This window comes from Plectrocnemia conspersa, unplaced genomic scaffold, assembly GCF_051122295.1.
Source record: "Plectrocnemia conspersa isolate PC_06_02 unplaced genomic scaffold, ASM5112229v1 ptg000008l, whole genome shotgun sequence".
Classification (NCBI taxonomy): Eukaryota; Metazoa; Arthropoda; class Insecta; order Trichoptera; family Polycentropodidae; genus Plectrocnemia; species Plectrocnemia conspersa.
The window spans coordinates 7,612,468-7,636,746 of NW_028277172.1; the positions used below are offsets into that span (position 1 = coordinate 7,612,468).

The window sequence follows — 24,279 nt, forward strand, 5'->3', positions numbered from 1 at the left end:
GCGCAATACTAAAGTATTCCTGAAGTAACGCGCATTTCTCAAGATAAAACCGAGCATTTTTAAGGATTTGCTATGAGTCTCTGCAATGTGCTGGCTAAATTTCCAACGTTCTTCGAAAGTCACTCCTAAATCCTTAGTTGAAGAAAACCTTTCCAGAAAATATCCGCCTAGATGGTATGAATATTTTGCCGGCGTTAATGACCTTCAAAATGAAATTGTGTGACATTTCTTTACACTGAAAGGCAATTGGTTATAGCAAGCCCATTTCCATATAGAGTTGAGATCCTCCTGTAGGTCGAGGGAATCAGAAATCGAATGCATTTTCTTGTAAATTTTCAAGTCATCTGCATATAATAAAAAATCTGAATACTCTATTGCTGTTTCTATGTCATTAATGAACAATAAAAACAACAATGGACCCAAATTGGATCCTTGAGGTACTCCAGTAGGGGTCTTATATCGTTCTGAAAAGGAGTTATTATATTTGACGAATTGATATCTATTGGTCAAGTAATTTGAGAATAGATTTATGAGATCTTCAGAAAACCCGAAATTAGATAACTTTTTTACAAGTAAAGCATGGTTAACTTTATCAAATGCTTTTTCAAAATCTGTGTATACGACGTCCACTTGTACACCAGAGTCCAATGATTTTGAAACATAGTTAGACAAAACCATTAGATTAGTGACAGCGGATCGAGATTTACGGAAACCATGTTGTTGGTCGAGAAGCATATATGTATACATAACGAAGAAGTCCCAAAAAAAATATTTTAGGGATGATTGTATATTACGGGAAGGCATTTGAGCCAATATTTGAGCCACACTGTCACTGAACGGATTCAATGAAAAGGTATTCATCGGTGTGCAATACCTAGGTCAGCAGATAGCGCTTAAACCACAAAGGAAAAGCATTAAGGATACTACCCACTTGGGCCGTTTCCATTGTCCTTCGCCAAGGGACGGGTGAAAATCCTTAACAAGTTTTTGCTAAAAGAGTGTAGAAAGTGAAAAGGAAAGGGTGGTTTTTCTGTTTAGCCCTCGTGAATGAGAAAAAATATACATATATTCAAGAGCCGAGATTTATCCTTCGGGGTGAACGAACTTATTTCACGAAATGTCACTAGTTAGTGAGCCTAAATGATATATCGCCGTGCCCAAACGTCAACCTTCCGAATTTTGGAGGGTAATAGTCAAGGACTTTACCCTTCTTTCTCTCTTGAAAAACCTTTGACGGAGGTACGGAATCATAATATTACTAATTTGAATAAAGGATTTATATACCTATCTAATATATATGTGCATATATAATATAATACCCATAAAAATATACATTTTCCTAAACTAAAGAAATATATTTTGTATATTTATATATTTCAGTATAATACAATACTTTTATTATGAAAATTATTAATGATTAAATAAATAATAATAATATATAGAAACGGTTTCACATCCGCTTAGAAATATGATTGAAACTGAAAAAAATATTTTGTTACACCTTACTAGCATATGGTTCGATCGACATTAACCTCAATCGTCATACCATGTTCACGTTTAAAATGTACCTGGTTTATTTGGAATTCGAGTAATTATATTCAGTGAAATCTAACGTACATGTGCATTAAATCGGAAGCAATGATAAGTTTTATGTATAGTAAAAGGAAAAACTCACTTTTCGGCCTCGGAGCCCGTCGACGGGAATTCAAAATTTTAAGACTTCATTATGGTTGTTTATCTAGTTTAATCAATGTATTCATATATAATCCTTACACACATTGTGTACATACTTCATTTTCATAGTTATAACATACCTAGTTAATTTGCAATGCGATTATTTATATTCAGTCAAATCGAACAACGCACATGACATATTAATAAAAATGATTGAAACTGTTGCCATGTTACTGTCGGCCATCTTGTTTTATATTTGAATGCTTAATATTCATTGGTTGAAACAACAGAATGCATAATCGAGCCAATTCAATTTTTATTTTTATTTATTATTATAATTAAATATATTTCCTTTAACTGCATCAAGGCAACAATCAACAGCTGTGTAACTAACTAAATTTAAAGAGTGACCAGCGCATGGAATGAATCTTGCAAATTTGCTTTATTTGCTAATTTTTTGCTACATACCTTTAAACTTGCTTCATTGTCGTAATTTTCGGAAGTCAATGTCAAGCTCCGTAGTGAGATAGTTAAACACTGAGTCAACCATGTTTTCGCCTGAGAGATATTTCAGCTTGAGGAATTTTTTTTTTATTTAGCATTTGGTAAGCCATCTTCAGGTGCTTTACGTCATCCACATCCTAAACTTCATGTGCCATGAATTTCCATACTGATTGATATGAGCATTTAAAAATAAATTTAATTCTGCTGCTAGTTCTAAAAGATCAAATAGTTGTGTCCTAAAAAATCTTGCCCTGATCATGACGCATTGGGATAGCCTGTTAGGACACGATGGTTCTAATTAAATTTAAATAAATACATATTGGTGATACACATCGAATGGCACGGCACTCCTCCAGCGTCACCGAGCTTGCATAACTGGAGATGATCGCAGTTTGCCAGTCATCCGGATCCGGGCGTGAACTTGCGCCGGTTGAGCAGCTCCGAGGTTATTGTTTATGTCCGACTTCCTCTCCGGATTTGAGCCGGTGGTGATACACAAAGGACGCAGAACGCGACCTTTGTGTTTTACCACCGATGATACCGTTGCTCTTTCGCACTCGCGTGCCCATTGTTCCGTCACTTTTCTCCACACCATCGCTCTCCAGCTGGCGAGAAAATATAAAAAGTGTTTTACTTCTAAGTTAAATTGCATTTTTTTTCAAAGGACTTCGTCAGTCGAATCGATAGGATTAGGTAATACGAAAAGGGCTATGCGTATAGACTATGGGCGAAAGCGTCGCGCCGTAATAACAAGGGGATCTTCCATTATAATATAGCGCAATAAGTAACCAGTGGTGGCACGTGCGTCGAACGGCCTCGCTTATTAACCCCTTAACGACCGCACAAACAGCAGTTTAGACTTGAGCTACTACTGTGTTCATATCACCATTATATATACTATATTTAAAATATCATATCATTTCACATCACTATTTATCAAAATCTGGACACTTTCCAGTATGAGGATTTTTTTCTCGTCTGTCGTGTAGTTACTCTAAAGAGCCAGTATTATTGTAGTATTAGTTTTATTATAAATATGTCTGATCATGTTATTATTGTATTGATAATGCAGGTTTAAATGATTAAATATTATATTTACGATTTTTTCTCTGCGTTCAGTTGAAAATTTTCTCTCGACATTTTTCTGAAAATGTCTTTCGGAATCCTTAATTGCGTGCGAAACTAAATAAAGTTTTTGTCCTCAATATGCCGAAAGATATTTTCGGCGAAACGTTGAGAAAAAAATCTTAACGCAAAAAATCTATTAATATAAAAATATGTTTTTTTATTATTTATTTGTTATGCAATAATGTAATAATCCATTTTTTTATATTATATCAAAACATAATCAGACAGGTGCATATTTTATCATAAACATGTAGTTTCCACTGCCAACATTAAATTAGCAAGAAACGCTCCTAACCGTAGGCGGAATTCTTTTACTAGTGACTTGAGACGCGTTTGAGAAAATTATGTTTTTGTAAAGAAATTTTGTCTTAAGAAAATATTTAATTTTGGCTCCAAATTATTACTATAAAGAAAAAAGTGTTTGATTTATTTATTAATACTATAATATATATGTATATTAATACTTTTTATTATTATTATATTTAATTTCAATTTTTAGTATTATAGTTAGTATTGTTTCAAAATTACCTAAACTTATGTAACATTAAAAAATTTAACGAATTTATTTTGTTTTTTGTGTTAGGTTAAGTTTTTCTACATTTTTCGTTGCATCTGTATTTTATTTTTAAATTATGTAAACCTTTTATATATAAAAAACTACATTTATGTGAAAAAGATACATATTTATTTTCTGTCCACTTAATTCAAAATTGTCATTGATTTTAAAAAAAATTGCATTATATTTTAGTATTGAAAAAAATTGAGACGCTTTTTAAAATTATTTGCTACTTTTTGCTATGTGAGATGTTCGTAGCTTATCATAATACTGGAATCAAATATCGTTAAAAAATCACAAAAATTAATGGGATGTTTCAAATATATTTTTAAATATATTTTTTCTATGGTTCAATGTAAAGTTACAAGCTTTTAGCCACCCGTTCTATATAAATGCATTTTGCGGTTTAACTCCACGTCACTGCTGCCAGAAAAACGTACACAATATCAGAAAGTTTGTCGAGAGAGGGACGCAGAGCAGAGCAAGTGTACCTCCACTGTGCGTTGCTTGGCAACACACAGTCTACCCTCCGATCCGAGAGGGCATACCTCGCACGCATCCCCGGATTCGATCCGGCCCTTCTCCCTTGCCAAATTTAATAAAAATCCTTCATACACCATACAAACATAAATTGAAAAATTAAGATGATAACGTTGATAGCCGACCCCTGAGAATAATGAATCTCAAACATTTTTCAAGACTCATTGAGAGCCTTATTAAATCGAATGAATGACCACTTTCGTATTAATAGACTATCAACATACAGAGATGTGTTTTCATTTATATATTATAATATCTCATCTGACAGCTCACAAAAATGTTTTTATGGTAATTTGAATATCAGAGAGGCAGTGCCGAGAATTTTAGGTCAGATTTGTTGGTTTACATCACATTTATATTGTATTAACAAGCACGATACACCAGTGGTATAGGTGCGAGATTATTTCCATTTTTATATTTGTGCGAGAGATCTTGATTAACATTAATATATAAATATAAATCCGGTCATTCAGCACAGATTATTTCTTCCTAGATTTTCCTAATCCCACTTATGAATATCATTATAAATAATTATAATAATAGAATTTATACAAAATAAAATAAATATCATTCATTTACAGATTGATTTCAGTCTTACTTAGCAGGTTTTGATTGTGTTTACCTCTTTGTAACGCATTGGGTTAACGCCTGTCATAATACGATGGAAGATTTATAATATAAATAAATTATTAAATTTGCGAAACAGATTCTTTTTGTTATTGCTCTCAACAAAATGCCACGATACTAAGCGATATCCGAAAAATCCTTCCGTTTTACTAAGCTTACTAAGCAATGATTCTTGTATGAATCTGAGGAAGTTTTAAAATTAATTGTTTCATGTATATTACATTATTTCTGAATCATGTCATTGGCCATACTTCATTAATTTTAAACTTTCAATCAGAAGTGACACTTTCAACACTTCGCTTTCAACTTGGAATAGGCAAGAGTGCAACCGAATTTGTATCAACCGTATCAACCGAGACTACCAGTAAAAGAGCAAAGAAGAAATCGCTTTACACTCCACGTCAAAACATGTCCAGGCCAGAAGTCACCGCAATCCAAAAGTGCAACCAGATCTTCAAGACGACTTTGAGACTATTCCTTACTGAATAAATTGTACGTGAACTATAATACTATACGCGTTTTATATTTGTAGTGATAATATTTAAACAAAATCTGCCACTTTGATACATGTCTGTATTAAATTGAAACGCCATTGAATTCGTTTGATGTTGATCGATATGAAATTTGAATAGGGTTATTTGGCAACAGATTAGCAATTAGTAGGCTACGCGAGGCAATTTCCCCTGTGGTCTGCTAAGACCGTAGCGTTACACAATTAACCCCTCGACGGTACACTATATATGTATTATTCGAAGACAAGTTTCCTACGTTGTTAACGTTTTCTGTGTATAATATATGTATATTCAAAACTCCAATTCATTATAAGCACATTACAGTTAATTTTCGACGCTCGGGCATTAAGGACCAGTAAGCTGGTAATTTATTGCCTCCTGAACCCCCCTCCCCTCCTCCTTATTTTCATTGATGGGGCAAACCCTAAGAATTAAAACGGGGGAGGTAAAGTAAACGCTCAATAAAACTGATTCGAATATTTTATAAATTTTTAATTCAAAGTTATTTTTAAATCAGAACAGTCCTAAATTTTGCGCATTTATGAGTAAATATACATATATACGTGTAGTATTCTAGTCGTCTCAAGGATTGGGTTGAACTCTCGGGATTTAAGTAAACGCTTAAATAAAATTAATAAAAAATAATTAAAACCATGTCTAACGGCCGAAGTGGGAAGCGGCTGTTTTCTCGGGTCTCGATTGACGTGGCTACGCATGGTGAGTTTGGCTCTTGCTTATTCCAAGTCAAAAGCGAAGTGGTGATTGTAATGTGTCTGAAAGAAGTTTAATTCTGATTGAAGTGATTTGGTTCAGTCGTGTTCGGTATTGTTCTAAATAAGTATTTTCCAGTTCTAAGCCGTCTGACCATTGCGATGATTTATTACTAAAAATAAGCATTTAGTTACTGTAATATAAATCTTGTTAGTCTGCAACTTCATGAGTCGATTTATAAAAAATAGTTATAACTACACATTTTTGTCGTTTTATTACTATTCTTATCTTGTCTTCCATCTTACTTATTACTGTCAAAGACAAATCTCATATAGTTCTTTTAATTTCTTTTGTGTCTGAGAGTTTGGAATTGGGTACAATTATATAATTATAATTTCGATCGATTAACAGAGATGTGGTTTTCCTATATTTTTATAACGTTTATTAAATTTTACCTGTAATAATATTTATTAATTATTAAAATTAATATACTGATTTTGTTCTTTTGTTGCACAATTATTTTAGTAGTTGTTGATTGTGTTGACATTGTTGTAACGCATTAAGCTAATGCCTGTCATGTGACATAAGAAAATTTGCGATAAATAAAGTAATGAAAATTTGCTTGAGTTAAAGTTGAGAAACGACGAAGATGAATAAAAAATAATTAGTATATACAATTTTTAATTGTGACGAAATATGATTTTTTAAAATGGAGCTGGGTTCCGTTTTCTAGCGGTCCATTACTCTCCCTGAAATAAATGTATTTTCATTGTGGTTTAGCAGCCTCTGTATATATTATATATGTATTCATTTTTTTCATTCCTCGCTCCTTCCGTTAATATTAAATTTGTGTGGGTCGATTTTACTCGGGGCTCGGTGCGGAAATTACGGTTCAATTAGGCGGCCAAATTAAAAAACGCAAAATTTCCAAACACCGCCGAAAAAATTCGCCTTTATGCCCATTTTTTTAAATTTAAAGTGTTTATTACCAGCGAGCAACACGTGGGCGACGCCGAAAAATATTCCACCCTCTTTGCATTTTCCATATAATAGAGCCTTAACGATTCGCACACGTGGGACTTTGAACCCGAATTGGAAAGCGATTAGGAGGGCGATTACCGCCGAACTGATAGCCAGAGCTCCAAATTCAATCTGACACGCCACTCGTAGGGATGTTTGGTTTTGGAATAGAAGGAGGGGTCGGTTTGAATTAAAACAATTATGATGGTGGTGCGACCTACATTGGTACTTTAATGATTTTTCACCTCCCTCCCCCAGATTATATCTATGTAGCACACCTTATCTTTATCTCATGATTTCAGCTGGAAACAGATGTAGGTCGAAAGGTGTAAGTTTTAATGCTAAATTTAGTTTTAAATTAAATTATACTTAGCACGCAACCATCAAAGTTCAACTGCCTTCAATGTCCAACATCAAAAAATAGCACATATTCCTAATACAATATTAGTTGTACTAGTTGAGAATAAGGTGATACGTTGGTGATACAAAAAGCTCAAGTTATACTTGACTACAAAAGCGCGAATCCAATTTCTTTCTTTGCTTCTTTATTGGCTTTCAATTTAAAATATCCGCAGGAAGGGGTACTTCTACTGACAGTCGTTTGGAGTCATTGAGTGTTTTTAAATTGCAACGATCAGTCAAACGGATATTTTTAGCAAGTTTGTCGCTTGAAGAGCTGTTTAATATATATTTTTATTACACAAATATCAAATTTATTACACATTTTAATTTAATTTATTAAATGTGAGTTTTATAGAGAGTCGCATAAAGTAGTAATAGTAAGAGGCGTGAGTCTCTCTGATCTCTGGTTTCTCATGGTCATTTTATGACGCTGGTTTGGTTTACTTTTTATTGATATTTATTAGCAGCAATTGGTGTTTTATATGCAACTATTTTATCGCACTTATGTGCTCAATATTGTTATAACATTAACCATGTACTGCTTTCTTAAAAATCTGACTCAAATATCTTTCTTCGTCGTTCAGAAAATAAACCTAGCTTTCCTATTCTTTTCTAGACAGGGTTTTAGTTTCACAGTCACGTGATTATTAATTATATTTTATATACATGGTACAATATTTTTTGATCAATTGCTTGTTAGCCAAATATAAATAGGAGCATAATGGATAAGAATCGTGTCTAAAGCATATTTGAAAGTGCAATTTGTTCGCCTAAAAATGTTCCCTTAAATTAATGTTGATTGAGCTTAATTGCAACCGAGATCTTTATCTTCCTTTAACGCTGAAAATGAGGGTCGTTTCATTTATGTGAAGCAATTGAATAAATAATTCTCAAATTTGTTAAAAAAATAACGTTTCCTACGAATATTCTCAAACTCCGTTCATCAAATTTCTGATTGAAGGCAATTAGATATCTTTCAAGATAAAAAGTATATTGATAATTATATAGATTAACTGACGCTATGAAAATAATATGAGATACATTACAATTATATTATGAATGAAAGTGAACTTTACAGTATGATGTTGGAAATTGACAATTATGGAGGTAGCTTATTTACAAGGATATCAATAATTAAAAATAATCAAAATGGTTTATAATAGATAATACTGGGCTAGCCAGTCGATTGTGGCATGATTTTAAGTTGATTTTTACTCCATTCTTAAAATTTATATATCCCTGCCATAAAGGGAATATGGTGGGGGGGAGGGGGCGGGCCGCCCCGGGCGGCACTTGCTTGGGGGCGGCATATTCGCGATGGGACGTCTAGTGTGGTTCTTAACCCTGAATGCACTAAAACATATATAAATCCACGAATAACAAGATCTTTATAATAACCAATTTATTATTTTAAGAAATGCTGATTTTATGACCCTGCAAAAAATGTATGGGGGGGGGGCGGCAATTTTAAAGATCGCCCTGGGAGGCACATACCCTAGCTACGCCACTGGAATACGGATATTCTCTTGCGCATACTCACTTATGAATACCGTTATTCACCTAGTTACAGAATCATCCACTGCGTGGCGCTGTGTGTCATGGTCGTTGGCCAGTCTTACTAATTGCGTATTTGTTCGCTGGTCACTTATAGAGCAGATGCGACGTTCAGTATGTGTTGTTGCTGTTTTTATCCTCCACATATTTTTCAGCGTGCGTAAATGTGCAATGCTCGAGTTGGCGTTTACGTACATACGTTTAAATATATTCAATAAGCTATTTGCCATACTTTTTCTAATATCCTTTTCACTGCAGATCAATGCATGCCACTTACGATTTATAATGAATGATCAACAAATATTTCAATTTTTATTAATACAAAAAAATACTACAGGTGTAAATTAACATGTTTATTCCCTTTTATAAAAAACAAAAAAGACCCGCGCAAAAAAAGACGTTGTTTATATAATTATACTTCTATATCTAATAAGATAAAGACGAAGTAAAACCGCTGACTTCTTAAAAATATTATTCAATAAGTCAATGGTAAGTCAGAAATTGATAGTAGATCAAAGATCTTAATATTTCGGAACCCCATAGGAACAAATTGTAATATTTGTCTTGTTTGCAAATTGCCCTCGGTTCAATGTCTTCATCTAACAAGTCGACTTTCAGAGTAGTCGATTATATGATTCATTTATGTCCGTTTGAGAGGCGAGGTGAGGGTAGGTGGTGGCGAAAGTCAGCGTGTCACGCAAGGTGCCGTGAGATGGAAATAATTGCCCACATCGCTAATTGGATCCTTGTCTATTCATCTTTCCCGCAGACCCAAGGGTCTTTCAAAGTGGCTGCTCGAGACACCCTCGCAAATCCTGAAATTCACGGTTTTTAAAATTGCCCACGCGGAAACAGCAAAAACATTAATTAATTATGTGCTAATTATAGCATACTAGCTAATATTGCCCGCAATAAAATATGCATACATGCAAACGTAATATTATATTAACAGCTGACCTAACCGACAATTTACTACTCCATAAATCTTTTAACGTATGATTATTAATATTGATTTGAGTAGCATAACATGCACTTTCAGTGCAGCTTAAAATGTCTGTGCAATAATAAATTAATATATACGTATCTGCTATTGCCATAATACAGCGTCACGTAGTTTCGAGTCGTTTCGAAGATCGAGTTGAACTCTTGTGATTCAGATGACTGTTTTAATAGAATCAGAACGGATGATCAAACGAAAGCTGCTACTTTATCAAGTTTTAATTCAGCGTAGCTCCGCATGGTGCGAGTTAGGCTACGCTCTCATTATTCCAAGTCGGAAGCAAAGTCAAGGACATAATTTAGGGGAGGGGCATTTGCCTCCATATCCCTGCCCATTACATTACATATGTTTTTAGCTGCTATTGTCGCATTATGACGAGTTAAAACACATCAAACATAATATAGCTTAACTCTTTGAGCGGTATCGCCGTACATGTACGGTGGTCGACCTTTCACTACTTTGAGGTACCCCAGATAGTAATATACTTACATATATAAGTCATGAAATATTATATTTATACAATTTTTTTTTTAATTTGATTAGATTACTCGAAATATGAATAATGGGCAAAAGGATAACAACGCCTATAAAATAAATATTAGTATTTTAAAATTATTTTCAATGTTTTAAATTTAAAAAAAACTGTATTATAAAAAATGTAATGTGCAACAATTAAATTCACTATATGTAAATCAGGTAAATATTATGAGTAGATATTTTTAATGCCTAAATGTAATTTTTCACATAAAATATGATTCAGAAAATATGTCGCAACGTTGGCTAATTTTTATATTTATTTGTGCCATAGAAAGAGTTAACTTGTACCTATTATTATTTAAAATTATATTACGATGTTAAAAAATAAATAAATGCCATTTTTGTCATGAGACCCGGAATCGTTATTTTCCCAGGGCCTGGGACGATTATAATACTTGCTGATAACTTACTTTTCCAAAAATGATATTTAACTCATATAATGTCTAACAGAAGTGGGCTTTTTAACAAGAAATAAAAAAGTTGTAACCTATGAATGAACGAACAATAATATTATAGTATTTGCAACGGAAGGACAAAAATATCGTCACAATGTGAACTAGGCGTGGCATATCAAATAGGTACTATTCCCATATAGTAAATTCCAATATTATGTAAAAAAAATTGTGAAAGAAAAACAAAAAGTTGTTTATAAACGTAATCCAAAATCATATCTTCATATGAAAGATGGTTTCGAGAACTATCATAATTTAAAATAAAATATATAAATAATTATAATATACACGCATAAATATATTTAGTGTTTCATATATTAAAATAATAAAAACAACAACAATAAATTCCATGTGATTAAAAATGCCTTGAGAACCATCTGTGCTGTGTGAATTAAGAAAGTGAACATTTAACTAAATACTATTTACATGGATATAGCGAAACGTTCTCTCTTTTGTAATTGCATCTTATGTGGTTTTATTTACAGGTAGTGGTCCCAACATCTGGAACTGGTACAGGGTAACCCTAATTAAATGATATATACATTATAGGTAAGGAGCTTAATTTTGTAATTAAATAAATTGGACAAAAAAAGTTTAAATTTTAAAATAATAGATATAAATAAAACAATAGTAAAGTGTGAAACAAATATATTTACAAATCAGTTGTTATATTAAAAAAAAAATATCAAATCACTCAATATTATAATCTTTGAAAGGCATAAATTTAGAATGTATTTCCGGATCTTGAGAATACAGCACTCCTCCGTGCCAAGCGTACGTTACGGGATCTTCAGGAATCATTATTTTGATGGGCAAATAATCGACAACGTTGGATCTCAAATCGTTATAGAGCCGATCTTTAAATCCGGGAAATAAGGCGCAACCTCCGACTACGACTATGTTGCTCAGCAAGTGAGACCGAGTCTCTTCCGGGCAAGATTTCAAAGCATCTACGACGGCTTCGGCGATACCCATCTGATCTATGCCGACGTCTGCCGGACTAAACAACAATTCCGGAACAGCAAATCGTTCGTTATTCAAAACCAAGCATTGTATGCCATCTTTCTTCGGTTCTGATGGATTCGGATCTTGCAAAAATCCACGTCTCGTGTTCACGTAATCGGGTAATATGTATTCTTTCTTAATTGTATTTTCAGATGCCTTTTTAGCCGCGTTGATCATGTCTTGTGAAAAATTTTGCGTTATAAAGCACGCGTCTTCTTTGGCTTGATTCATAACGAACGTTTCGTCCATGACGTTCAATTGCCGATAGGAGATGATCTCTTTCAATTGATTAGTCAACAGTTTACCGCCGACGTCCAATCGTCTGATGGCTTCTATCACCTTTTCGCCTTTGATATAAGGGACGACATGAGTGAAACTGTATCCAGTGTCGATTATAATAGTACATAGGGTATTCTTGTGTGTTTTTCTGTAATGATAATCGCATAAATCTGTCGGATTGACGGTCAATAAGGAGTGTATACCGTATTCGCCGAATAAAATCTGTTGCATTCCTTCTTGGATGTATTCAAAGTTGAACAGAGGCTCCGTTACGATGAAAGGAGTCTCTTTGAACTTGACCGGAAAGCAATCTTTACTGAATATGTAGTCCCAGGTCATCTTCTGAATGCTCCAGTTCAAAATGTAGCCCTTTTGAAAGGCCAGCATGTAATATATACCGGCTGGATCTCTGCATTTGTCTATCTGATCGGCTATAAAGTGTCTCCGTCGTTCGGACTTAACTTTCATGGCGCAATTGGGTATTACTTTCGGTTGGCCGTTTGAAAATCCAACTTTAGCCGTGTGAGCGCCGTTATCTAAGACGCAGCAGACTTTCTTCGACATTTTTCAGGTTATGTAATCTAATAATTATGATAAAAAGCGTTGTAATGTTATATTAATGAGAAATAGAGCCAAAATGGCTATCAACAATTGATTTACCGGCGTTCGAAAACGAGAGCTGTCAAAATATAGCTTATCAGTGCTGCCAGTACAAAAATAAAAGAGCGTCGATTCCTTTAAAAAATATTTTTTATACACAAAAATTATATTATATACATTTAAAAACGCTATTTTTATTGGTACATGTTAGTAATATCGGCACCACGTTTAGAAACCAATGGTTATGAATATTTGTTCTGATTTTGGTCCTAACGTCTGCGAAAGTGGCCAACAACGTTTTATCGTCATGTGTTATTCAGTGTTATCGATGACATTGATAAACGGTAACGATAGCTAAATAAATTAATAAAAGCAATGTTCTCTTTTAATTTGTAAAATATGGCCTCACACGTTTCAATTATTATCATTTCCAAGGTACGAGGAGCAAATTCACACCAATTACTAACTTATTATTTATTGATTATTGTACAACAATAGTATTTTTATAATCATTGGGCTCAATTTGTACCAACGTCTGATTCTTTTCAATTTTTTCCTGAGTAGAAACCGCAATAGTAATTGCAAGAAATGTCATATCTGCGTCCGAAATCATCTTGACAGATCGGCAGGTACTAAAATCAGGGTTATCAACTGTCCCGGATATTCCGGAATTGTATCAGAAAAATTTGACAGATTCGATACGACTTCCTTCGACGGCGCAACAAACCGAATGAGTCATAGCGATTTACGCAGCATCAATCGCTCATCATTCGAAACAGTCAATCACGTAACGATTGATCGTCTCCGGGATCCTTTACATACAATGGACGGATTAAATTAATAGTTCCCCAAAAAATACAAGACAAAATAGTTTTAGTCAAATGTACGCACCAGTGTGGGAAATAAATCTTACGCTATTAGGTCGTAAGCGTCGGCAGGTAGGTAAACCTTTTCGTCGTACCGACCTATAAAGTGTCTGTCATAAGATTAATGGCTTAGCGTTCATCACAATAGTTTTTCAAAATCTTAAGAAATACAAGTGCCAATATGTTTTATTGCCAGGAATGCATTAGCGTTCCAATCCTACGCGGGTGAAATCCGTTTAAAAACAAAAGGTTGTACTTTGTATACTAAAGTGTTCAGACTTCCCAGATTTAATTTGTTCGTCCGGCAAATTTCTGAGTTCACCTTTTTTTAGCTTCTGCAGCATCCCTAAATAAACAAAAATTTACGAGATTACTTTTTTTGATGCGTCCTGCATTCCAACCTAGCTAATCTGGTCACTTTAATATACACCCGTGCCAGTTATTGATTGTGGAAAAGCCCTAAATATCCCTCTGGATGTGCCATCTGTATAAAATCTGATACACAGGGCCCAGATAACTTGGATTTGGAGACCTACTCCAGACATCACGTCAAGATTTTCAACTTGGCTGAGTATTTTTTAAAACTTTACATACTCTGCCAACTTCAGACGAAGAAGAAGATGAAGCAGCCGCTTCTCTCTTCACGCCTCCTGGTCATATTCGACGTCTTGAATCCAAAGTTCAACCCGCTTCGAAAGCAACCGTATTTACGAAAAGAAGACTTAATTAAAATACGTAAACTGTACGTGAACATAATTCCAATTGTTGCACAATAATATTTAACAAATATTTTGTCATAAATTAATAATAAATACCACTGATGTAAAGAAAATTTTAATTTTAATTATTAAAAATATAAAATAAATAACGTAATGATATGTTTTAATTTATTTAAAAAAAGTACATTAAAGTGTTATAATAAAATTTATATATAGTTTATTTTTAATTAAATTACTGAATTTTATATAATTATAATATGAAATACATGTATAAATACAATAATATAAAATTAAAAAAATGGAACTGTCTATTTGATAGAACGATATTTATTTTCATGAGTTCCATATTATTATTTTTAAATATTTTAAAACAACGCTCGTCTCATTGTAAATACTACAGATGCAATTAAAGCAAAGGCGTTGATCAGATATCTATTGCCGCTGCTGTAACATCCCAAATCTTGTAAATCTATTGTATATTTAATGCTATCTGGGAAACGACAATGCTTATCTAAAAAAAAGTATACATTATTAGATTGTAGTTTATATTGAAAATATGGTTTTAGTCAAAACAAACCTTGACAATTAAAAGAAGTCGAAGTTGTTACACCTTCGACTGAAAAGTAGTACGGCGCACATTTGTGTATGTAAGATTTCCTATTACATGCTCCAGACAATGTTACTTCCTGCTCGTTGGACGTTACAGAGTAGCATTCGACCCCTTTGTTTGATGACGTTATATTTGATCTCCTAAGTTTAGTTTTAACGATTTGTAATAGAGGAATTAAAAAGATTAACCAAATTAATAAAATTAAAAATAATACTTTGGATTTTCTACGTCGCGAGAGAAACAGAAGTTCAACGTTCCTTGTCCTTTAACCTTTATCTTGGCGTTATCAGATTTGAAGAAATAGTTTGGATGAAGACGATAATAATGTATCATCGAAGGAGCGACGGATTGTGAGAGGGTAGAAACTCCCAAGTCGGTGTTGTCCCATTTGGAACCGCAACGGTTGTTTACTAACCTCCTCGGAACTATAATCATAAATATACGTGCTTATAAAGTTCAAGTATAGCTATGGTAAGGAACTTCAATACTAACCCTCTTTGATTCTTGAGATCACTTTATTCATTTCGGGTGCTGTGTTTTCAGTCGATAGTGAAATAGAAAATATGTCTCTGCCAGCATCTTTCACTAAGCTGTTGAACTTTTCTTTATTGCCGTTAACAAGATACAAGAATTTCACATCTAAAATATTAGAACAAAATTAGTTATGTTAAAAAGTATATATATATAAATCACTGACGTGCCGTCCATACATACGGTAGATTCAAAATGTCAACCGCATGTACGGTTGATGGCGAGCGATTCAGCCGTTACACATGCTCGTGCTTATAGTCGATCAACCGTGCATTCGAGTTAACATTTTGAATCTACTGCATGTATGGACGGCACGCCACTGATATAAATATATCATACATATATTCTGGTTAATCTAAGAATGTATTGTTTGATATTTCATGACTACCGATTATGTCATTATAGTAAATCGATCACTCGCAAGTCATCAGGGTAAACTGAATGTCTTTTTAAATGACAAAATTAAAACATTTCAGCAAAATGTAACAGTTAGTAATATATTCTTAGAACAACCAAATTGTAAATACATGGTCTGTTAGATGTTGAAGAAAAGTGAGATAGAATACAAGGACTGGATTGAAATAAAAACCTGTATATGTTCATAAATATCTATAAACCAACCGATTAAATGGAAACACTCTAAATTAATATTCCTTAATATTTTTAATATTTTAATCCTATCAAATAATCTTTAAGTATCATACCAGGCATCTCTTCACTGTAGATCTTAAGATCTTCAACCACATAATTAATATCGGCGTCGCTGATGAAAGCTGAGTTGAGTACCATCAAAATAACAATTGATTTTCCACCATGGAATGATGTTTCTTTCTCTCTTTCCATTTTTTCGGTTATGTTAGCCTTTAATCTTTCCATTACTTTCGGTAGCTCGATTCCGGTCGGCACTGAAAATATATTATATATAATGCATTCAGTCTATTTTATTCAATATTTAATCTAGATACTCACTGGCTTGTTGGACAGTTGCATTATAATTTTCAAAGAACGTTCCCAAAGATTGAGTGCTGTCAAAAGCTGCCCTACCGTCTTTCGCATTCATTAATGTGATGTTTGATCCGAAATGAGCCACATTTACATTATCCACCAAATAACTTATAGATTTAGCTATAGAGTTGTGCGGCCAAGAAGCATCGAGGACAACATGTAGATCGACGTTAGTGTCCACGTTATAATTTGTCGAATAAACGGCCGTTGATGAGCAAGTGAGATCGTTCAATGTCTTTGCTACAAATTAAATACATTTTAAGTTAAAACCTCACACTAAAATGAACAAAATATCTAAGACAAACACAATCATACGGATATATTCTCGTAGACTGTTGGCGGCCCGCAGCGTAAACTCTTTGAAGCCGCTGGCCGTTATAGTTCCGTCCATCTGCATGGATTTATCAAGTAAGTAGGAAAATCCTAAGGTTTGAACTTCAAGTATTTCTGGAGGAGCTACTTGGTTCAATAAAGATTGACGATTGCATGCTCTCAGAGTTTCCGACGAATAAACTCCTCTCTGAAATAGTAATTTATTTTATTTTATGATATAGTATTTAAGGTTTTCCGGGTAGTGAAAATGCCCTTATGCATGTGTTTTTATTTTATAAACAAATAATATGATAAAAGAAGATCACGGATATTAAAGTCACATATAAAGTTGTAAACTTATATAGATCTGATCTAGGATAATCTTGCACCAAATATATGTATACACCAAGTAAAGGCCCACATACTTATTATCTGGCCAGTCACATGAAATGTATTGGAATATAACATAAAATTATATTCCCAAAATGGTTATTGTTTAAAGAGGGCTTTTACTATGAACCTGATAGCCTTAAATACTTAAGTGTCATTAGAAATTCAAGGAAATAGAAGGGACAGCACAACGTTGTTTTGAAATATGCATACAATTGCATATGTTCTATAAGTGGTTCTTATATTTCTAAAGGAAGCCAAGATTGGAAAAGAACGCATCAATACTTTAGTCTCACCTGTGAATAGTACATGTCCAAAATTTGCGATAGCTTCAGATTCGGTGCTTTACTAGTAAATTCCCTCATATGGGTCGCGAGGACGAGACCGTCTAATCCTGCTCTTATTTCAGCATCAGTCATTTCATATTCATTCCATTTCGACAAAAAGTACCATTTGGGCATTAAAGTGCTGTTCCATCCTCCAGCACCGCCGATGTTCATCCCTTCTTGAGAACTCTTAGTCGGACCTTGCCTCAAAACGACTTCGGCCAAGTCACCTGAAGTTTCAAAATCGATCAGTAAATTGTTTAAAAAGTAATGTTTTATGATCCTATACCTGCTAACGTAGCTCCGTATATATTATCAATCACTAAATTATCTCTTTCGGAACCACCTTCAGGGCCAGTGCCTGACTGTAGCCATATGTCTCTCAAAGTCACTCTCTGTGGTTGCAGTCCTGTTGCTATACCGGCTAATAGAGTACCGGCCGAAACTGCACCCCATAATGTATAAACTACTCCGTCTTCCACCGGACATTGACTGCGTTCAGATGGTTCATTGTTATTGTAAGTTCCCGGTTGAATGTTAGTATCTACATCTTTAGGTATAATTGGAATTGTTTTGTCATTGTCCTCGTCGCTACTGAGCATTCTAAGATTGCCTCTTAAGTTCATTTTATTTCTTAAAAAAAAATATTTTTAGATGTACATATACATTAAAAATTATTCTCAAAAACAGTATATTTTTATAAAATACAACAATAATTAAACTTAGATTCATAATTACAATATTCATTATAATATGTAATAAAATAAATAAGGAAGAAGATATTCTTTATACTTACACTAAATCTTTGTCTAAAACTTCAACATCACGCCTTGTAGGAGCACTTCTCGGTAAACGCAGGGTGCGATACTGCGATAATCTATTGCAGACTTGTCCTTCATCGCCTCTGACTTTTTCTTCGACCGTATTAGAAATCATATGATGCAACGAACACTAAATACATCAAAAATAATTAAAAGTTCATACAAAAAATTAAAGTTACATTATATATTTTACTTTTTCCAACGAAGTTAAAGATGCATTTGGAAACTTTGTTCTATCATCCGGTATGAGGTTCGTTAGCAATAGCTTATGCTTGTAAAACTGGTAACCTTGTGGGCTGTATGGAACTACGTTTGCCGACTGCGATATCTTTGACGCTTTAACAATACCATCAAGTCTGAATCTATAATTTAAGATAATGAAAGATGTATTTGTCTTTCTAGTTATTATTATTATATTATTCATTTATTTAGATAATATAGCTTATGTTTACACTAAACAAATTTTTTTCAATTTGTCAATAGAAGATTTCAATTTTTAATGTAGAAGGGTGTTTCTTTTTTCCATTTAGGAAACCCACTACATTTTTATTTTTTCGGACTGTCCTAGGAATATTATTATTTACAAATGTACTCGTTTTCTTATACCTAACAAACCTTAAAATGTCTCTAGTTCTAGTACTAAATATATGTACATCTTTAATTCTTATTAAATACTTATTAAAAAACTAATAACATATTATTTTCTAACTTATAAATAAATACTAAAACAGTCATCTAAAATATTTTTGAACATTTAACCATTCCAAACTATCAATCATACTTCTACAACTAGTAAAACTATTTTAATTTATTTAAAACTACTCTCAATGCCTTATTTGGTAATTTTTGCATAATTTTATCTAATTTATTAAACATATCTAATATTATTGCACAATAATTAAAATGGGGCAATATACAATAATACTAAACATACTATACATCGCCGTCCGAAGTAGGAACGTTCGGTATAACGTCCGGTAACGAGCGTTCCCACTGCGGCGGAGCCGACTCGATTTTATTGCTTTTAATGTGAATTTTTGACTTCTGGGAAGTGATAATTGCTTCTGCGCTATTCTATTGAGCAAAATTCGGTCTGAATATATTTTGACCAATACTCTTATATGAGAAGTCCGTAGTAACATTGGTAAGAATAGCTATCATATTTTTAAAACATAGTGTATTATAAAAGTGTAGTCTGTACATTTGCTTTCGCTTATTTATCCCTGAGAGTTGAGTAGGCTTAGTTTGTATTTTGGACTTGATCTAATGAAAGTTCTAAAATTATAATTAGTTTTAGAACCTTCATTAGGTTAAGTTGGGTTTGCTTAATTCCTGTAAGTTAGGTTTAGGTTTGAACAGCAAATGTATGTTTCCAACTGTCCAATTCTGTTTCATAGACATTTTAAAGCAGCATAAAATGTTACACATTTACTGTAGAATATGTGATACATAACTGTAATAACAGAAACAATAATTTTAGAGTTATTTGAGGCGATTTTTATACAGACCATAATTTATAATCTATAGTTTTAAACAACAACATATCTAGAGCTATAAGCAGTCGTTGAAAAGTGTTTAAATCGATTAGATTACATAGGTTTTTAAAAATAATAACGAGAAGATTGTTCTAGTGTTTTTTACCTGTGTAACAAGCTGACGGTCATCATTCTAATGTCCATGTTTTTTCCATTTACGTCATTTTCAGCCTTGCGAATCAAGTCGATCAGGGTGTTCATTGTCATGGGTAGCCTGTTTTCTCTTTGCATCAAATTGTGATCGCTGTAGCATTCCATCAGAGTTTGTGGAATACGAGTTTGAGCATTTTCTTGCGCTTTCACAGCGACCAGTGCCAATATGGATAAAACTAATATCATACGCCTCTCCATCTTTGGCTGTAAAATTAAATTAAACTTGTGTATTTGTTCAATTTTGTCAGATATCTGATGATAGATAAGATAAAATATTGAGTAAGCATTTTACGTATTCATGGGTGGGGCATTATTGCAAAATGAAATACTTTTTATGTACTGGACAAATTATTGATATTATACAACCAATATTGATTTTATACAATATTCTAAATGATATGTTCTCTTATTATCATATTTAGATTTGCAAACGTATTATATGCACAAACATTGATAATCGATAACGATTGTTGTAATATGTCGTTCATAATTATTGAATATAGCATTACATAAATGATTTGAATACCTTGTATTGTAGAACGCGAAACAAAAAAGGATCACTACTTATACTAATTAGTGAACACGTCGGAAAGACTAGAACTTTACCTGCTACAGGTAGTCGTTAACTGAGCGCTTACAAAAGACCCCACCCTAAATAATGATAAGATAATGAGTGCCATAGATAAAAACAATTTTCGCCTTAGAAGTATATGAGTATTATAGTTTTATTTTTTTTATTTCACCTTAGATAAGTATATGAGTATGTATTATACTTTACAAATTTTATACTTTAGCCTTATACAAGTAATTATTATTTAAACGTTTAGCGATAACAATAAAAAAATTAAATATAATTTAACAAAAAACAATAATAGTGAAAATTAAAAATAAATAAAAACAAAATACTTATCGACGAGGATGGGATTCGAACCCACGCGTGCAGAGCACATTGGATTAGCAGTCCAACGCCTTAACCACTCGGCCACCTCGTCATGCCGGCGCGGACCCCATATTTTTCCATAAGTTTATGAACAGTTAAACGACGATTTTGTGAAATTTGGAAGGGTTTCAATTTATATTAAATTAATCACTGTCATTTTGTAAATATTTTTCTCTTCTGCGTTTCGGGCATGAACGCAAAAAAATGCTGTTTTTTTTTATGAAATAAGCATAAATCTATTAGTTTAATAATATTGCTTAAAATATATATATATACATATATTATATATACTAATTCACGTCTAGGAAAAACTTTGATTAAAAAGAAACAATTGGATGAGAATCTTATTACCTACCTAAATTAATTTTAATAGATATTTTGCCAATGCTGCAACAGCCATATCAGCATATTGGATAAAATAATAATTTAATCTTCATTCATAGTTTAGGACAGGGGTAGGTAACCTTTGTCGTAAATCGTATTATTTATCAAACATGAAGTATTTCTAAAAAAAAACAATGCTTGTTGCTATATTGTAAAAAAAAACAACGTAGACTGTTCATAATTATATATGATAATTTGCGAACAGTAATATAAAAATAATTTTGATTCATATTTTTTATTTGTATTGAATTTCATTTAATTGCTAAGTTGTAACGCTTGAAAAAAATACATGTGGTTTATTTGTCAAAGTAAATTAATTTAAACACATTTGTTAATTTATTAATGCACATCTGGAAGTAAGTTGCTTTTACGTAATTTTTTATAATTATTTTTCTTGTTTTATATTTGTTATTATTTTATATAGTATTTATAGTAAATTGTAATTTATAATTTTGTTAATTTATTTTACATATTTTTTATTTATTATTCGGAACTTGTGTAATTTTTTTATATCAATTCGGAAGCTCCCAATATTTTTTTTATAAATTTGATATAAAATATTTTTTGTTATGTTTATTAATTTCGTACTCTTTAATTCATTGGTATCATTTTCTATAGAAATCATTTACATTAAATTAAATTTTAAAAAATATTACAAAAATATAATATTTTTTTTTGTTATTATTTCAGTTATATATGTAAATATATAAATATCTGGGCTACCTCAAAACAGTGAAAGATCGACCAAAATAATATTCTGTCTTCCACCGCCGTTACGTCAGTGTTACCAGAGTGCCGCCAAGTTTTGCCTGTTATGAATGAATAAATAGATAGTGTCCCAAAATATTATTGGTAAAAATATATACATACCAGTGAACATGTATATCGATATGATTTCATTGAACTGATATATTTAAAAAATATTTTCAGCATAGATTCAACTGTTCTTTTAGATTTTCTTTGGGGGATAACCCAAGAATTTCTGGTCAGGAGCGGCAATTCAGCTTTTTTCCAGGAGGTGGGGGGGAGCAAAAGTTGGTTAGGCAGTGGTCGTTTTTTTTTTAATTTTTCGATGTCATTAAAATTTATAGTATTTCATTAAATGACATGCATGATTCTGGCGCAACTTAAGGGAAGGCAAATGCGCTTACATGCCCTCCTCCCCAAAGACATCCCTGCGTGAATAGTTTAAAAATTACAAATATTTCACCGCAGTATTTCGAAATTTGTTAATATGTATGGGGCACATATTCATGCCATATTTTAAAAAATATTATCGTTCAATAAATTCAAGTGTTTTACAGCCTTAAATTATACCAAATAATCATATTATTAGGCTCAGAGATATATGGCACATTTAGGTGCTTAATAAGTACTGGCGATTTTCTTGATGACTCCCATAGAAGCAATCTGCGATGAAAAAAATAATTTAAATAAAAATTCAATGATAATTAAATTATATAATCATTATTTGAATATGTTCCTTGTTTAAATATTTAAAAGTATTATTGATACTTAATTTAATTTAAACTATAATTGAAAAATATATTGATTTGCAAACGTCAAAGCCGTTATCTTTTTTATCAGTGGCAACATTAATATACGGCTGTTTGACAGCTCGTTTGAAAAATGTCATCAGAAGGCGAATGGGGCGACGGAGAAGGCGGACGTCCGGACAAGATGTTCACACTCAAGAAATGGAACGCCGTAGCTATGTGGAGTTGGGACGTGGAGTGCGACACGTGCGCCATTTGCCGCGTTCAGCTCATGGGTAAGTTAAAAGACAAAATGATGTATTTTATTTTAACTGTCCATCGAACTCAAATTTAAAAATAACCAACATGATATTTAAATCATCGAGGAGATCCATACGCTTCTAATTGTTGCACTATTTTGATAAAATGCTTCAATTTTACTACAAAACAAAACATAAACATAACCCACAAATCTCATATAGTATGTAAACAATGAAGTTAATGCATGTTTTAATATTAGAAAGTTAATACCGTGTGATTTTCGACAAAATTTGTCGAGATCTGTATTAAACTAGTATGTACATTTTATATTATAAGCGTTAACATTGCTCGACATAACTGAAATTATATTTGCGGGGCGGTGTCACGCCAGTGCTACTCAAGTGCCGACCAGTTTTTGCCATAACAATTCTAAATCGGCCCCCATAATATCATTTTTGAATTTTAATTGTGACAATAATCATTCCTACGCTATTTTGACCCACAATTCTACTATTTTTTGGACTCATTGTATTTTTTATATTCATCTATTTTATAGTTACTACAACACTTACAGAAAAACACTAATGTTTCCATTTTACTCTAATTAAGTGATTGTATCACAGATGGGAAACATTATTTGAAAGAAAATCTGGTTTAAACGTTCTGTTAAAGTTCATTATAAAATAATAACATTTTTCCCTGTTTATTAATAGAAATATGTAGTATTTCACATCCGGATAATATTATTTTTCATGTTATTGTTTATTTATTGTCTTGCCATTCCTACTTCTGATGATCATATGAATTTGTGAGACCTCTTATATTTTACGTAATACATATGTAATGTCTT

At 32.6% G+C, this 24,279-nt stretch overlaps 3 protein-coding genes and 1 non-coding gene across 4 annotated transcripts in view; 1 reads left to right on the forward strand and 3 right to left on the reverse strand.

Moving 5' to 3' along the window:
• Positions 1-11,850: 11,850 nt before the first annotated feature.
• Arp6 (Actin-related protein 6) lies at positions 11,851-13,381 on the reverse strand. Its single transcript, XM_088190111.1, has 2 exons — positions 13,162-13,381; positions 11,851-13,082 (listed from the first exon to the last, which is right to left on the reverse strand). The coding sequence occupies exon 2, from the start codon at positions 13,063-13,065 to the stop codon at positions 11,908-11,910; it is 1,158 nt and encodes a 385-aa protein (XP_088046237.1). The 5' UTR covers positions 13,066-13,082; positions 13,162-13,381; the 3' UTR covers positions 11,851-11,907.
• Positions 13,382-14,840: 1,459 nt separating this feature from the next.
• LOC148232867 (uncharacterized) lies at positions 14,841-21,012 on the reverse strand. The gene is made up of 13 exons (XM_088190110.1): positions 20,896-21,012; positions 20,323-20,573; positions 18,875-19,043; positions 18,657-18,811; positions 18,150-18,493; positions 17,831-18,090; positions 17,148-17,352; positions 16,797-17,072; positions 16,532-16,732; positions 15,789-15,935; positions 15,511-15,721; positions 15,264-15,436; positions 14,841-15,197 (listed from the first exon to the last, which is right to left on the reverse strand). Exons 2-13 carry the CDS (start codon positions 20,565-20,567, stop codon positions 15,052-15,054), a joined length of 2,532 nt encoding a protein of 843 aa, XP_088046236.1. The 5' UTR covers positions 20,568-20,573; positions 20,896-21,012; the 3' UTR covers positions 14,841-15,051.
• Positions 21,013-21,279: 267 nt separating this feature from the next.
• TRNAS-GCU (transfer RNA serine (anticodon GCU)) lies at positions 21,280-21,361 on the reverse strand. The gene has a single exon. It is a non-coding gene; the product is annotated as a tRNA-Ser (tRNA).
• Positions 21,362-23,278: 1,917 nt separating this feature from the next.
• The window catches only part of Roc2 (Regulator of cullins 2), a 35,052-nt gene continuing 34,051 nt past the window's right edge, over positions 23,279-24,279 (forward strand). The window contains exon 1 of the mRNA XM_088190006.1: positions 23,279-23,464. Coding sequence (XP_088046132.1) covers positions 23,323-23,464 — 142 coding nt within the window. The 5' untranslated portion in view covers positions 23,279-23,322. The remainder of the gene's footprint in view (positions 23,465-24,279) is intronic.